Raw genomic sequence first — 17431 nt, 5'->3', positions numbered from 1 at the left:
TGACCAGAGGGCAACAAATAAGCAGCAGCAGAAAGACAACAGAGGAAAGCAGGCTTGACAAGGGTAGCAAAAGCAGAGATAAATTCTGAAGCCTGGAGAGCACTGCATTGAATGCCTCCTGCTGAGGGAAAGCAATATATCCTGAAAAATCTGATCACCCTCCATTTCCTGTTCTTCTAGGGGAGCCCATAGCTATTGCTATTCTTGCCTTCCTATTCCGGGAATATCTTTAAAAGAAAGGTTCTCAACTGGGGGTGACCCCTAGAGGACATTTGGTAATGTTGGAGAGGTCTCTGGTTGTAGAAACAGTGCAAGTGGCGTCTAACGTGTAAAAGGCCAAGGATGCTGGTAAACCTCCTACAATGCACAGAACAGCCTCCCACAAGAACAGGGGAGCCAGGGGAGCTGTCCATTAAGCATCTGCCTTTGGCTCAGGTTATGATCTCAGAGTCCTGGGATTGAACCCCAGGTTCTGCTCCCTGATCAGGGGAGCATCTGCTTCTTCTCCCTCTCTCCTGCCTCTCTCCCCTGCTCATGCACACGCATGCTCTCTAAATATCTGGTGCTCCCCAATAAGTAAATAAAATCTTAAAATAAAAATATTATCCAGCCCAAAATGTCAATAGTGACAAAGCTAACAATCCCTGTACCACTATTGCTTAAGGCCACCTGAATGCATCTCTATTTTTTATAACCCAAGGGAGTCTAGCCAAGACCCAGAGAGTCTATCTTCACTAGAAAACATGATCATAGAATCTGAACTGATGTTCAAGAGAGCCTATAAGTCTTCTTAAAAATAACTGCCATGAAAGGTAGCCTGGGGAGGGGTTAAAAATGTTGCTTTTGACCTAACAACTGACAGAGATCATTTTTCTTCATAAAAACCACCTAACTGAAGTGCCATCAGCATTTCTGCAAAGTTTAATATTCATTAAAGAACATTCTCAATTTTCTTAGAAGAAAGTAAAATAAATTCAAATACCATCTTCTCTAATAACATGTTGCTATTTTTGAAATTGTGAAAGTAAATGAACTGGAATTATGAGCCCAAATAACAATTATCATTGTAATTTTAAATCCATTAAAATGAGATACAGTTGGCTACAAGATCTACTTAAATAGCTCTTCCTTCTCTTTCAATCTTCAGTCTGCATCTCTGATACCATAATTCCTCCACCAGAGCTTTGCAGCCCATAATTTCTTTAAATAATAAGGTACACCGCACAGGGTATAGCCCATAGTAAATGACTTTATCATTTAATACTTAATCATAAGTACTTTATCATTTAAGTGTGAAGGAGCAGGAGGCTGGCTGAGGACAAAGCAAAAGCTGGCGCCTTGCACCCCCCCTTCACCCGCTCCCCTCCATATGTGTAGCATTCCTCAGGCACCCCGACTGCCATAAAACGATAGTTAACTTGCAGAGATCACAGTCCTGCAAGGTAGGAGTCTCCCTTGGTTTGCAAATGTCCTTGAGATTTACAACAAAGAAGTTACCTTATCGACAGCCCTAATGTCACCCTCCCCTCCATGAAAAACTGAAGGAGGCGGAGGTAGAAGGAAAAGTAAATAAAGTTAAATTTCTTCTAAACCTAAATCTCTAACAAGGATGCTTGATAGCAGGAATGTAACATTCCACCAGGAGACTCCAATTGTCTTTACTTGATAGTAATCAGGCCTTCAATATCCTGATAGTGCTTTTTTCGCATGCGTGGCTAACCGGCCAGTTCTGCTTCTGTAAGATTGCTTTGTCTGCTTTCACACGCGGGTCCCCTGACCCAATCCACTGACGCCAAGTATGCCTGTTCAAACTATCAATCAATCAGCTAAGCCCCACACGAAACTTGTTTGTATCTGTCTATAAAAATCCTGCACCGACCCAGCTCCGGACCTCTCGGCGTTATCGGCAACGAGCGGCGCAGAGGTCCAGGTTTGAACCTGCAATAAACGACCCTTGCTGATTGGCTTTGACTCACGTCTCTCTGGTGGTCTTTTAAGGTGGGGGTAATACTCTATTGGCATTTCAAGTGAACAAAAAGACTTTCAAAAGACTAATATAGGGGCACCTGGGTGGCTCAGTGGGTTAAGGCTCTGCCTTCGGCTTGGGTCATGATCTCGGGGTCCCAGGATGGAGTCCTGCATCAGGCTCTCTGCTCAGCAGGGAGCCTGCTTCCTCCTCTCTCTCTGCCTGCCTCTCTGCCTACTTGTGATCTCTCTCTGTCAAATAAATAAATAAAATCTTTAAAAAAAAAAGAAATTCTGTTTTAAAAAAAAAATAAAAACTAATATAACCATGATCCTTTCACCTTTGTTAGAGTTGACCGGAGTTAGGTAATACCGTAAATCAGTTACCACCCACAATATGTACTTTTCAGAGACTAATATCTAAAATATTTAAGATTTATAATTAACTCTCTCCCCTACCTAGTAATATGAGACCTTCATATAAAAAGCTGCTTCTGCACGAAGATAAGTATCACTCTACAAAAAACGACCAATAACCATGTGATTTCAATGTATCCCCACCCATCTCTGGCTGCCATTCTAAAAGACTCTTTCTAGAATGTGTAGGAAGGGCCATTAATCTAGTGTCAGCTATTCTTCTGACAAAATCTCAGTGAGCTGAGCCAAAAAGTGTTTAGCTACTGAAACAGGTGGGAGCAGAGAAAAGCATCCATGCCCGGCCGCTGAGGCTGAGCTGTTTTGGGTGCTGGCAGATAAAGTAAACGTGTGAGCTGGTATACGCAGAAGCAGTGGGAGATCAAACAAGGCAGAGGCCAGCAGGACAAGGAACTGGCAAAGCAAATATAACTTAGAGTATGGACTAAAGACCAGTCGTTTGAAGCAGCAGCACATGAATATGAGAGGAGTGCCCAAGGAAAAGCCAAACTAGTCCGTATTTGAAGAGGGAGGCAAAATGGCCGAAATAACAGCACAAAATCCCCACAGTAACCACATGCTCACAGCGGATAAGCCTATATAAATAATATAATTGCCTGGATACAGTATCCCAAAGCACAAAGGTAAGGTCCGCAACTCATTCTTTAACATTAATGAAACTACTCCCTGATACTGAAATACAAGAAGCTGAGTCTTCCAAAGTGGTCTATTACCGTAAACAAATATTCAGTGTTAGGTATTTAAAGTCCACTTCTGCAACTCATGCCAGTCCTTCAGGCCTAGGAATCAGCACAATTCTCATGGGGCTACTGCATACAGTATGTAAAGCTACAGTGAAAGGAACTGTCCTTTGAATAATGAATTTTAGCAACACTAAGAAAATTAAGTACCATATAACCCATAAGAGAACAACAGGGAGAGAGACAGGTTAATAAACAACCATTACTACACTGAAGAGTGTTAAAAAAAATTTTTTTTTTCTTTGCTTACTTAAAGAATTTTTTTCCTGTAAAGTTGCTTTAGTAGAGGGAAATATGTGTGTCAGTGGAAAATTGTTCATTGTCTAGAACATGCCCTTCCCACTTATCTAATTCTGATTCTTTGGGAGCTATTTAAAATTGTAAGCTGTAGGAGTGCCTGGGTGGCTGAGTTGTTAAGTTTCTGCCTTCAGCTCAGGTCATGATCCCAGGGTCCTAGGACCAAACCCCACATTGGGCTCCCTACCTCTCCCACTCTTACTCCCCCTGCTTGTGTTCTCTCTTTCACTGTCTCTCTCTCTCTCTCAAATAAATAAATAAAATCTTGAAAATATAAAATAAAATCATAAGTTGTAGATAACCTAATAGCAAAGCAAAATAACTCTTGTCATAGACATGCAAATTCTTTATGACTAAATGCCACTAACATCCTTCCCTCACTTTGGAAAAAGTCTGGTTTTGCTTCCATTTGCACATCAATTTCAATATTCTAGAACTATAAATGTGACTGGTTTTTAAATTCTCCTTTGAACTAATTAAAAGGTACTTATCAGTTAAAAGTTAAAAGTAACTTATCAGTTACTTCTTTAATGATTTAAGTAAAATCTTTAACACATGTTTATTTTATATCTCTATGAAAGTCGTGATTTTACCTTATTGGAAATTACCTTTAGCAGTAATTTTTGAGCAAACAATTAGTTCCTTTTGAAAATTCGTGAGAAGTATTGACCTTTACCCATTCATTATTTCCTCAGTTATGCTGCTGGATTTCATCATAATAGCTCTTGCCCAGGAAAGGCATAGAGGTTTTGAGACCCAAGGGTGATAATGTCCCTAATGGAACAAATTGGAGGTAGTCCATAAACTAATCAGTGTCACCAATGGAATGGGGACAAAATAGAGCTTTTGTTCATGTTAGAGAAGGCAAGGGAGAAAGGGAACACAGAAAGAGCAGTCAGACTCCTCTACTCAGTTAGGAATATGGAAGATCCTCTGTGTTTGTAGTTTCATAGATACATAGTTACCTCCCAAAGGCAATTCTGTCTATTCTGTTTGCCAACCACAGATCACATCAGGGAAATGCCTGTTCATTGAGACCCTGACAGAGCGTCATGGTGTGTTTGCTAAGTTTGCTCTTGGTTTTCAGGAATTCAATGAACATTATTCTTCTCAAAACATCCTGTAATTGTGAAAGCTATGTGAATGTTCAAAACACCACTGGCACAGTTAAAAGTGGAAATTTGTAACAAATTGAAAATGATGAAAAAAATGATGAATGATGCATAATACAAGGGTAAGTGTGACTGATTAGAAAATCCCTTTACCTGGATTTCCTTCTTGAGGACTGTTACTAGAAGCAAAGGTTTTCTGCTCAAACACGTGAAAGGCTTAAAAGAATAAAACACATTCTGAGTCTAATGTGTTATGGGCTTACACATAGAAAACAGGAAGGATACCTCAGACCTACCAATTCAAGGATGGTTTTGGCATAAAAATAAATTAATTACTTTTTTAATGCTGTAAAAATGGTAACATAAATTTTACCAACTCATAGCATTCCCCATATAGAACTTGACTGTAGAACCAAGCCAATATCAGGAAACTATCCTAAGAAGAAGCTGAAATTTAGAGCGTTAAATAACTTTGCACAGAAGGAAACTATATACAAGAACATAAAAGCCCTCGTTTCTTTATGGATGTACTTTCTCAGTGCTAGCGTTTTTCCTTTATTAAACATTTCCAGATGCATAACATATATAGTAGTACTAAGCCACCACTGTCAGTCTCGCTTTTTAAACTTCTGGGAAGTTGTCAGCATAACTGTAGGACTTGGGAAGTAAATGTAGACCATAGAGTTTGTTCAGTTAAACCTCTTTTTTCCAGGGACACCTGGGTGGCTCAGTTGGTTAAGCAGCTGCCTTCGGCTCAGGTCATGATCCCAGCGTCCTGGGATCGAGTCCCGCTTCTCCCTCTGTTTCTGTCTGCCCTGTGCCTGTGCTCACTCTCTCTCCCTCTCTCTCTCTCTCTGACAAATAAATAAAATCTTTAAAAACAAAAAACCTCTTTTTTCCAGCTTATGATAGCTTTGGTTGGTATATATGATCTCTCCAACCTTTAGTACCTAGTCAGCCTTCCTATCTTTGCTGCTTTACTGAAATGGTCCTCTCTTAGAAGCCAAAGTAACTAGAGTTAAGTTTAAAAAAGAAAAGTAATTTTTCTCCTCCAAGACTTCCCAGAAGTCCATAGGTAGAGATTATGTATTAAAGAGAAAATAAATCACTCACCAAAGCTCAATCACTTGTGCAGTGGCTGCGCCATTCTATTATCTGTCCAATAAGACAACTGAGGAAGGTGTTACACTTGGCCAAACTACTGTCCACAAGTAGCTACTCAAATGGTAAACAGCATTGCTGATGACAGTGGACATTCATTTCAATGGGAGGTAGAACATTGCCTTTCAAATTACCTTTTGCAGACTTGTTACAGTATGATTGTAGCCAGATTTACACTTTCTCTGTGAAATATACTGTATATATATCATTCACTGTTGGATAAAATATTGTTGTTCATTCCTAAACTTTTTTTCTTTTATTATTTAAACATAAATGCTCAATTCATATATTCTCACTGTACTGCAAATTTCAATCTTAACACATAAACATTATCAGTTTAACACACAAAAATCAAATCAAGTAAAAAAAATCTCAAAGATCTTAGAAGCATCTTTCATAACTCTGTCACAATATACAACTTGAGGGATAGTTATTTTTCATATACCACTGTATAAACTAAGTATTAACCATCAATTTAAAAAGCAACTGCTTTATATGTATTGTAAAAGGCAATAGATTGCCATAGCAATCTGGTGATAAGGCCAGATATTAATATCTAGAATTAAAGAATAAAAACACAAAGAAAGAAATTTGAAAAAGCACAGAAAACTTATAAATAAACAAGAATAATATTGTGACTTGAAGGCTTAGAAAAATGAGTTAATTCAAGAGAAATAATGAGGTGGGATATTGATTTTTCTAGTCACACAGTGCCCCTCCCCAGCTTTCCAGTACTCCTACCATTATTACACCCCCTTTGCTGAACCCCTACAATCCAGGAAAGAGAAAATATTATATTAATAGTCATTTCTAGATTCTATTCATTTTTCTTTAATTTATTTATTTGACAGACAGAGATCACAAGTAGGTAGAGAGGCAGGCAGGGGCAGGGGAGATTCTATCCACTTTTAATATATAACTTTGCCTCTATCATTCCCAGTAATGTTTCCAGGTACAGAATTTTTGAGACTAGTTCTATGTTAACAAGTGTGTGGTCTCCTTAGACATGGGAGCTGAGAGATCACACCGGGGATTGGACTCCCAGTGATTTTCTATCAGTATCGTATGGAGTCCTAAGGTTCTTTGGATATAGCTCAGGGGCTACCATAGGGGAGGGGGCTGGGAGGAAGAAAGAAAGAACATGCAGCAGGGTGTTGGCCTCTGTCCCCTCAGACCTCTGAGGTCAATCAGTATAGCGAACATTGAATCTGATTTTATTTACTGAGTTTCCTCATAAGATTAAACAGTTCAGCCTCTTTAAGAAATGTTGGAAAACCCCTGAACTACTTTATTTGATCTCTGAGATTTGTATTAGCTTTAATACATTATGGCTCACAAAACCCTCAGAGAAAATGTTAAAAAGCCATGGGGATAAGAATATTAGTATATGCAAAGAGATAAACCACAATAAAAGATCTCCATTATATCAACTTTTATAGAGTAACTTCTGTAGCGAACTCTACAATAAGCCCTAGAGGTACACAGATACAAACCAGAACCCTGACCATGGAGATCAAAAATGACATTGGTAGATACGGACTCCCAACCCACTCCCTCAGGAAGTAGAATACAATATACCATGAGACCACTTAGCAGTTAAGGTCAGGATCTGCCCACAAGAGTTGCCTGATCTTTGACCCACTTCACTCATCTGAATCCCCAAACAGACTGATAACTCTCCCCAGAAAGGCAGTTATTTAAGAAGCGTGTTTCCATTATAGCTTCATCTGCTCAGACCTTGAGCTTTAATTCTTTCAGTAAAAAATGATTTTTAGTTTTCCAAAGTTCACTTACCCCTAGAGTTTGCCAGCAATTCTGGTGTGACTTTAAGGTCAAAAAGTCATTTTTGGGGTGCTTTGTGGAAAAGTTTTACCTTATGATCATATCATGTAAGATATGATCTATATAATGCTCTAAATCATGCTGGCTGAATTCTAGAGTCCCTAAGACACAAATTGGAGTTTCATAACTCCTAGAAGGGTTATACAAACAACTTACCTTTGACAGCTGCCACAACTGACTGAAGATACAGGAATGCTGGGAAAGAACTGTATCAGTTTTCCAGGCTAGATATTTTATTCCAGCATCTTAAGGATCAAAAATAAGAACACAATTCTGGACCTGTAACAGACTTGAAGGAGGAACTCCTAAGAGATTTTTTTCTCCCATTTACTGTTACAAGAAGCCAAACAGAATGCTGGAGACAGAGCTATAAGGGAGAATTCTTCTGACTCCCTTTACATTATAATAAGAACTCTAAAAGACCAGGCTTGTTAAAAATGAAGGTAAAGCAATATGATTCCAAGAGATTATGGGATATATTCTTTCCTTTCCTCCTCTTCTTTTCCTCCTCTTACACGTGAACTTTTGCTAAAGAAAGAAAAAACAGACTCTACCCTCGCCACAGCCAGGCTACTTCCAGTGAGATATATTCTGATTCTCATTATTACCATAATGTGCAAACTAGAGCTGGCCACAATTCATCCGATTTATTCAGCCACTTAGCCTAAATGTGAAAATTGTATGTAAATATGTGCTGACCACATTTCAAATATAAGAATAAAAACGTTTGTATATATAACCCAGGAGCCCAGAGTTTCTAAAATCTAAATTACTAATATCCAAATGAACAGACACAGTTTTTGGCATTCCTGGCAATCAGACTAAGCAATCAGGCTAAGGAATACAATATGAGAAAAATAAGGAACACACTTCAACTATCATATGGTAACTGAAGTTGAAATGGACACAACAGATGAAATGATGTCAAAATCATGATAGTGGTTCCAAATGATTCTTGATTCTTAGAAATTACAAAAGATGGGCACAAATCCTCAACTGGTGTATTCAATTATATTTAGTTCCTTTATTCTAGCTATTGGAATACTGGCCTTAAGTTCCTATCAGTGAATTTATCTACTAAAGAGCCAAACTTTTGACTAATACAAGTGTGGAATTCACTAGATTGTTTTAAATATCTTAAAGCTCATAGGATAGTCTAGTGTTCAAATATAGATGGAAGAAATTACCTGCTTCCTCCATTAATCTTTTCCATTGCAAACAGAAGTCAAGAAATCAGCTAGGAATTTAACCAGGAAGGAACGGACAGAAGTCCCACTGTTCAGCTCAGTTCCTCCTCCTTGTGGTCACAGAGGGAAGGTGCCTGCCATCTAGTGGCATTTCTTAAAGAAAGTCTATCTTTAAATGACTAACACAACAGTCCTTTAAAAGAATGTATGGTAACAATGGAAAGTGCTCGATTTTCACTTGTAAGCAATTCCACTTACTTCTGCTTCCCACTCTCCTGCAGTCCTCCTTTTTAAAAGTCAATTTAAAATATTTTTTAACTGTGATAGTGCTGAACACATTCCCAAATGAAACAATGATACATACCTAAGAATTTAATATGCAGGTATGCCATAGTCACTGTTACCACACCTTGATGGGGAAGGGAATGTGTTAACTATTATGATTCATTAAACCATGGCATGGAACTTCACCCATATTGGCAAATCAGGGAGTGTGGAGATGCTTCTGTGTTTAGCTGTCACATACAGGGCTACAGCCGAAAGCCCAGACCAACTCATGCATTGTTTTCTCATTCTCAGCTTCCATCAAATCACCAAATAATGCGTATAAAGTGGCTGGACAGAATAAAACCACTTTTTCTTAATAGGTTTTGGATGGTTTCCTCTCAAGATAACAAAGATTGATGTTCTTTTGATGAGTGTCTAGTGAGGTACCCCCGAAGCAGGAAACGCCCCCCCCCCAACGTAAAACAGTCCTCATTTATCTGGCATGTTTCCCCACCAGCTCTCCATTTGCCTAATTTTGTCTATGAGAGGATGCCCTCCTTCTTCATTCCTTCATTCCTTGTTTTGACATTCAAATAGTGTTTTTTAAAAATACCACACAGTTAATTTTGCAGTTAGAAACCAGTCCGAGGGCGCCTGGGTGGCTCAGTGGTTAAGCCGCTGCCTTCGGCTCAGGTCATGATCTCAGAGTCCTGGGATCGAGTCCCGCATCGGGCTCTCTGCTCGGCAGGGAGCCTGCTTCCTCCCCTCTCTCTCTCTCTGCCTGCCTCTCTACCTACTTGTGATTTCTCTCTGTCGAATAAATAAATAAAATCTTTAAAAAAAAAATAAAAAAAAAAAAAAAAAGAAACCAGTCCGAAAGTGTAAAATGTTATGATGCCCCAGTAAGGCTACCTCTACCTACACATTCATCAAATGAGCTGGAAAGAACTGACCTCTATTTAGAATGTATACCCTTTCCTTAAGTAGCTCCCAGTTCATGGAAAAACAGAATTACCCAGGTAAGTCAGAGAAAAGAAGATCTCAAGAATTTGCTTTTTAGTAACTTTGAGACAAGAGAAAACAGAAGAGAAACTAAGAAGCAAGAACATTGCTTCAAGAGGCAATTTGTCGCTGGTCCTTTGGGTGACAGGGCATTTTGCCAGCTGTCATTACTGGACCCACTGAAAGTGTTACACCCAAACTGTTGTCCTCATTAGGACAGAAGCCATTCAGCATGAATGCCCACCGTATTGTCTGGCCTCACCAAAGGAGAGGAGAGCCTGCTATTCTCATTTAAATAGCATGTATAGCATTTTAATTTGCTTTCTTTCTGCAAACCATTTCTGACTATTCTTTACCTTGCATAATTGAATATCTACATATTATTATGCCCTTTACGTGATGCACTCTTTCCATTCATTGTGCAGCTGGTTAGGAAAAATGTACCGCATAAGTGAAAAACCATGTTAGTGGGAAATACACGTTTTACATGATAAAGTAAATTTCTGCTGGCAAGGTAATATAAAGGTCTTCTCCTATGATGGGAAAAGGGTGCACAACCTTAAAGCTACAATTAGTATTTGTTTCTACAAAAAACTGGGGGAGATGCCATGAAGCCAACCACTGGAGGTTGCATCACTCACATACATGAATCAGATACTCTTACTTGCCTACATTTATGCTTCTTTTGGACACGACGATCATTTTCACAGACTTGCAGGGTGTATGGGGACCTCAAAAATTATGTACTGTGTCTTTATTATCTCTAGTCACACTCCCCACACAGAGGACTGCTGTGCTCCATTTCCTCATTGTCAGTGAACGGAGAGGAACCAGGTCCAAGAACACTGCTCAGGACCACCAGGCAGGAAGTTCTGACTGTTATTCAACCCAAATCTTACTGTTTTCAGGGAAAAAATGTAGAAGAATAAATCACCATCCTATTTACCACAAGACTTGATAAACTGAAGTCCCTTTTTTGCTTCAGTTGGAGATCAGTGTAGGTAAGTCTGGTTTCAGGGCACCTTCATCTGACCATAAGTTCTCAGAAAGCCAAAAGCCAGGGGAGGTTATGCAAAGCAGCTTTTTTCCATTGCTAGAGCTTTTATTTGTAATCAAAAGCCAGACTTTCTTATATTGTGATTTCTCCTACTGTGAATTTCTCCACCCACCTACCCTTTGCCCCAGAAAAGAACAGAACAAAAAAGTCCTTAGTAGTTACAACATGAAAGAAATCGTGGGCATGTGCTCCAAAGAACACAGTCCTTTTTCTTGGTCACACTTGTCATGACTGTACATTCAGGTCATTTAAAAATAAATGTCTGCCTGTCATCCTCATTGAACTGTAAGCTCCATGAGGGCAGACCCCAAGTGTGTCTGGTTCATCAGTGTATTTCCAGTACCTCGTGTACCATTTGGCATACAGCAGACTCTTTATACCTAGAGAACCAACAAATGCACTTGAAAATCATTCTAGTCCACACTCCTATTTTGGGGCTATGAAATAGAGTCTATAAAAAGTCATTCTTGGAAATGACTTGCCCAAGATTGTATAACATGTTAATGACAAAGCCAGGATTATAACTGGATTCTTTATTACCCATCCACATTCTCTGTCCATTACGATACAGAGGTTCTTATATCTAATATCCTGGGCAAACAACACTACTAACGAGTAGAGTACAGAAATATGTCTGATCTAAACATCTTTTGGTTGGCTGCCTGGCTTCCAGTGTTCTCTACCAGTTGGAACACAGAGACCCTCCTATAAATATGCCTGGTTTATACATACTTGTAGGACTCCAAGAACAAAACCCAAACAAGATTCTATAGCCATAGCAAACAGCCAATTTATTCTCTCCTATGAGTGTCAAGTTTTACAGAGGCTAAGACACAGACGCCAGCTGAATTTCTATGGTTCTGCTACTACTAACTCAAATGTTATGCTAAGCAGAGCTTCACTTCATATGGTTTTTTAAATTTTATTTCAGGGTTTTTTTAAAGCAGAGATTCAAAAAATAGAGTTTCCCCTGAGCGCATGAAAAAAGTAAATGTAAATGTTCAGGGAGCAACAAAGGTGATTTAAAATTAGATTATGGCAATGGATGCCCAACTCCATAAATTTATTTTTAAAATTAAAAATTTTTTTAAATTCAGACACTTAAAATGGGTAAATATAAATTATACTTTAATAAAGCTGTTAAAAAATAAGTGTGAAAATGAGTCAGACAGTTGAAGCACTTCTTTTAGAAAACATTTGGTATCAAAATGGTAAAGACATAACCTCATACTCTTTTAAAAGCAAATTCTATCTACTTCCATAATGGTTTACCTACAAGGCCAAAAGTTTTTCCTTCAAATTTGGTAAGAATAATTTAGTAGATTAACACAAAAATGTGCAAAGAACCAGTCTCCATTGATGTAGCACTAAGAGATACTGACCCATTTGATTATCTGCATGAATACATCTACAGATATATTTGCTTAATTAAGCATAGTATTCTCATCCAAAACCTGCCATTAACTAGCCATTGGGTTTTGGGCAAGCTATATACATTTCCAGGGCTCAGATTTTCCACCTATATCATGTGCCCCCATGGACCAGGTTAGAGTTATGTAGTATACAATATACTAAAAAGAATAACTGCTATCATCTAATGAATAACCACAAAGAAGCCACATTTTAGGTAAATTATCAATCTCTGAGGAAGGTAGTATAAGCCACTTTTTTGCAGGTGAGGTACCTAGAACATGACAAGTTTGACCACAATCCCATGGTTATTTAGTGATAGACCCAGGATTCCAACCCTGCTAGCTCCAAAACCTATATTCATTCTCTGTGGTTCATTAGACTTTGTGCTTTTGATTTTGTCAGATGTGGGCATGAATCCTGACCCTGCCTTAACTATGCTAAGTCAGTCACCCTCTCTGAGTCCAGTTTCTCCACCTGTAAATCGGAGATTACTAATACTGAACTCTGAAGCAAAGAGTAAATGGGAAGAGTCAATGAGTCCTTCCCCTATAATTATAAACCATCCAAGAAGAGTCTTTCCCATCCCTCTCCCACAAAAGTTCCTTCCTATGTTAAAAAAAAAAAGGGGGGGGGGAGTATAAATTCTAAGACTTCCTTATAGCCTACCTGGATAGACCTCTCGGACTGAGTTCTATCGAGAGCAATTAAAGTGAACACAAACAACACAGCACTAGAACTTTGCTATCAGTCCTTGGCTCTGTGGTGGAGACTGTCAACAAGAGTGTCAACTTCAAGGGGTGGGCATCTGTCCACAGGAACTGAGCTGAGGTCACAGACTTGTCTCACTCTGCCCTACAAACAGATGTCTGGGTGACAACTCTTAGTCACTGCAAACCAGGGTTAAAGCCAAACCAGGTGAGAAACTCTGTATCTCCTTTCTAATCCGCTTGGCCAGGCCTTTCATGCCCTAAGACAATACCTCATTAACCATAATTCAAAATAACTAGTTTTCCCCCAGCGTACTATTTTTAACATAATGCCTTTATTTTGATGATGCCTAATTATTCCACAAGCAGAAAAAAGTATATCTATGGTAGTGATTTGTTTAGCAGGAAACCTGTTGGATTTTGCAGTTTGGAATTCACACCTTCAAACGGTTACCTTGCAAGTAACCTGGTGAAAACTGATGTAATGTGGAGCTCTAGTGGTGGCAAGAAAGTAAAGCAGCCATTAGTGAGGGCCAAAAAAAAGTGGAGGAAATCACCATTTATCATTTATTTATGTTATTATGGCAAAATCACCACTTATTATTAAACTAATATGTTAAGAAGAAAAGCATTCAAAATGATATTCCAAAATAATATAAGGTAAACTCTAACTGTAATGGTTTCCCTCCAGATTACAAATTAGACCTCAATAACTTAATCAAACATCATGAAGCAGATTTAACCACAAAAAACAACTCAGTGCTGTGGTTGTCACTTTCCTGCTTTTTACCAATTTCACTAAGAATCCTATTAATTAAACACTAGGAATTTTTCACATAGCTAACAAGAATACTGTATACAGAAAATTCTGGACTCTAAGTGGTATGATCAGTGAAGTACTGTACCAACTGTCTTGGGAATTTAAATAATCCCTAGAGGCTGATGAGGTTGTTGGAAGTTAATTCCTGCACTAGAAAAGTGCCTTCCTTGAATTTCTAACTTCTGAGGTCTTTCCCAACTCAAAACAACCAAGAATGAAACCTACAATGTCCAACATTAACTCTTTGTTTTCTTGTTATCTAATATATATGTCTTCTCAATTGAAAGGGCTTCCTTAAAAAAAATAAATAAATACAGCTCCATTATGGTCAACAAGGTAGCAGAACATAAATAATAAAATTTTTATACTATACAACCAGGAGTTGACATTTGAAACGTCTAAACATGGTGCCTGGTTTAGCTGTGTCAAGATAAGTTATTATGAGAAAAAAAAAAAAAAACCTCAGAATATGAAAAAAATACAGGATCTAGCCTTTCTGAATATAAGTATCTAAGGTATCATGTTCCTGAACACTAAAGAAAATGTAACAGACTCATTTTTCTATAAGTGATGATGGAAAAAATGAAAATACTCATAAACGCATTAATGACATTTATCTGAAATAAAAATCTCAAGACTCATAGGAGATTTTCATGGCTTCTATCAGTTCAATCCACTACATATTTTTCAGTGGATACATTCATTGGCTCCTAAACTGTCAGATCTACAGTTGACTGACTACCAAGCCTCAGAGGTCTGTGAATGTAGATTTAATGATTACACCAGGGTTTTTATTCATTGATGTCTCTCTTCTTCATCTTTCTGTTAATATGCTGTCATTAGTCCAGTTCCCTAACGCTACATAGAAAATTGAAAAGATATAATGGCCTTTTCTGAGACGTCATCAAGAACACAATTGTTTGAAATGAGAAGCTCAAGATAAAGAACTAATTTCCTTTTAGTCCTCATCATTAGCTATAGGGTAGAAGAGAGAACATTTCTGATAGAAAAGAATAAATGCAGGTGTGGATGTTAAGGTAATTTACTAACATAACCGTATGTCAAAGGGAACAAATGGAAATCTGTACTAATGCAATATTGACCACCAGGGAATTCAGAATCTAACATGTTCTGCAGTCCTTCTTACCACAGACATGAAAACTGAATAAAAAGGAAGAATATTTTTCAATCTGTGAGTCCAAGAACTTTGTCCTTGCATGCCATCTTGCCTGTATTTTCCGTGGTGATTATCTCCCCTGCTTCCCCATAACAGGCCTCGGTATGCTGCTTCAAATAATATTTGGGGCTTTATTTGCCATTCTTTTGACTGAGACATGCTGATTTTATTAAAGTCAGTTGGGCCTGCATTCTTTCTTTACTATTATTACAGGTAGACTTGACAGATACCGGACTTCGGTTTTAAAAATGCTCTGCTAGGGAGGAAACCTTGTGAAATAAGTTCCATTTTACCTGCTGGGCAGTTGCACTCTGAAGGTGCTTCTCTTGCAATTCTTATTTTAGCCATATGTTCATAGGATTTCTGTAGGAAAAGAAGAGGTATTATCATCAGTAGCATGGTAGAGAAATGGATTCTTCAGAAACTCTCTGGCCATATGCTTGTTTTACCAGCATTTGAGAGCCTGCATAACTAACATTTACATATGTACTTGGACTTTAGTCAAAAGGTAACAGTACCCAAGCCCTAAAAAAAGAAATGACTACTGACACTGTATCAAGACTGCTGGACTTGTACAATTTCTTCCTCCATTCCTCAACTACCACCACCCTCCTCTTTCTCCCTCAGTTCAAGCATATGCAGTCAATGGAAAAACCCAGCTTTAACACCCTGTAGTTTTAGGTAAGCTATGGGCTTTAAAACAGCCACTATCTTATACATGAAGGTCAACTGCTTATCACACTGCACAGCAACCACTGCCAAAAAGCCTCTCTGTTGGAAGAGCAAGTTTCAGAAAACCCCCTCACTCTAGTCTAATGCTGCCCCCGGTTGTGATAAATGTAACCTAGATTCCTTTCAACTCTCAACTGTAATGGCTCTACACGCATTAACATCCCTACCATTGTATTCTTCATAAAAAAAAAAAAAAATGAAGCTGCATTTTTTTTTTCTTTTTAAATACTGAATACGAAAACATTTCATGTGTGAAATAACCTAAAAACTACATATAGGACTATTTCACTTTTAAAAGTGATTACCATTTGTGTATTAATAACACCTATGGCACTAACCTTCTTATAACATATGAAGGACATAACCCATGTTATCTCTGGAAGGAATATTCTCCACAAGATTGGAAGAGATTCTTATGTCACTCCAGAAAACTAAAAAGAGATAAAATGCCACCCTGCCATTCTGGGCACCCTTCCCTTCTCTTTCAGTCCTTCCTATTTGCTCAGCATGCAAACATTAAGAGTGAAGGAAGATGATAGAGACACAGAGGGTGATATCAAAGGATGTGCATATACAAATATATGCTACAGGGAGCATAGATGGTCGCCTAGCATATGCACACCCAGCCACACCAAGTATGCATACAGTAAGGGTAGAGGCCGGTCCTGTACACGCGTGCAAGGTATTATCCACGTGCAAAATACCCCAGCCTTTCACACCTGAGCCAGAAGTTGCTCCACTTTCTCTTGCACCATTGCTTTGAGCTGATCCAGGCCATCGGGAAGCAGATGGATGGAAGGGTCCCCTTTTGAGGATTCGAGAGCAGCGATCCTAGCCTGGAGGTCGTTGGTTTTCACGCCCAGGTACAGACAAGACATCACGGCCACCACCGACAGAAGGGCCGACAGGGCGGTGCAGGGGGGCACGGTCCAGGCACAACGCTGCCTGGAGGGGCTCGGGTCCTCGGAGCCTGGCTCCCGACCCCCACCTTTCCCTGCATGCTTCTTCACCAGCATCGTTGAGGGATCAGCTGCCTCGGCTTCGCCTCCCACTCTCTACCACTTCCAAGAATCTTGAAAGGGAAGAAGGACGATTTCTCCAAAGTTCAGTCTGGGTGGCTGCACAACTAGTTGGCGGAGATCGGGCGCGGAGATGGAGCTCCGCTTTCCTCAGCGCCGACACCAGCAGACGTGGACCATCCTCTCCGCTTTCTTGAAAAGCACCCTCAGTCCGAGGACTGGTGGCAAAAAGGTAAAAACCGGAATGAAACCCTCCCGGCTGGCCCTCCTGGCCCCTCAGAGGACGGACACCTCGGAAGGGGTCCTCGAGAACGGCCGCCCAGGGTCCAAGGGACTGCGCGAGAGGCGCAGCGAGGGGCCGCCGCTCTCCCTCGCCACCGAGCCCCCGACCTGTTGCGTCTCCGTTAGTTTGCCTTATTTCTACCTATTCAGTGCTTTTCCGCACGCCGACCTGTTTGCCACCTAGATTCAGCTCCAGGCAGAAAGGCTGAGGGAGAC

At 39.4% G+C, this 17431-nt stretch overlaps 1 protein-coding gene across 1 annotated transcript in view; it reads right to left on the bottom strand.

Moving 5' to 3' along the window:
* Nucleotides 1–16935, bottom strand: part of COL25A1 (collagen type XXV alpha 1 chain) — a 464458-nt gene extending 447523 nt beyond the window's left edge. Inside the window, exons 1-2 of the mRNA XM_082728561.1 lie at nt 16634–16935; nt 15476–15545 (exon numbers count right to left, since the gene is read on the bottom strand). Coding sequence (XP_082584687.1) covers nt 15476–15545; nt 16634–16930 — 367 coding nt within the window. The 5' untranslated portion in view covers nt 16931–16935. The remainder of the gene's footprint in view (nt 1–15475; nt 15546–16633) is intronic.
* Nucleotides 16936–17431: the final 496 nt, after the last annotated feature.

The sequence above is a fragment of the Mustela nivalis genome (assembly GCF_964662115.1).
Source record: "Mustela nivalis genome assembly, chromosome: 4".
In the NCBI taxonomy this organism is placed as follows: Eukaryota; Metazoa; Chordata; class Mammalia; order Carnivora; family Mustelidae; genus Mustela; species Mustela nivalis.
The sequence above is the reverse complement of the archived record's forward strand: the minus strand, read 5'-3'. Positions and strand labels throughout refer to the sequence as shown.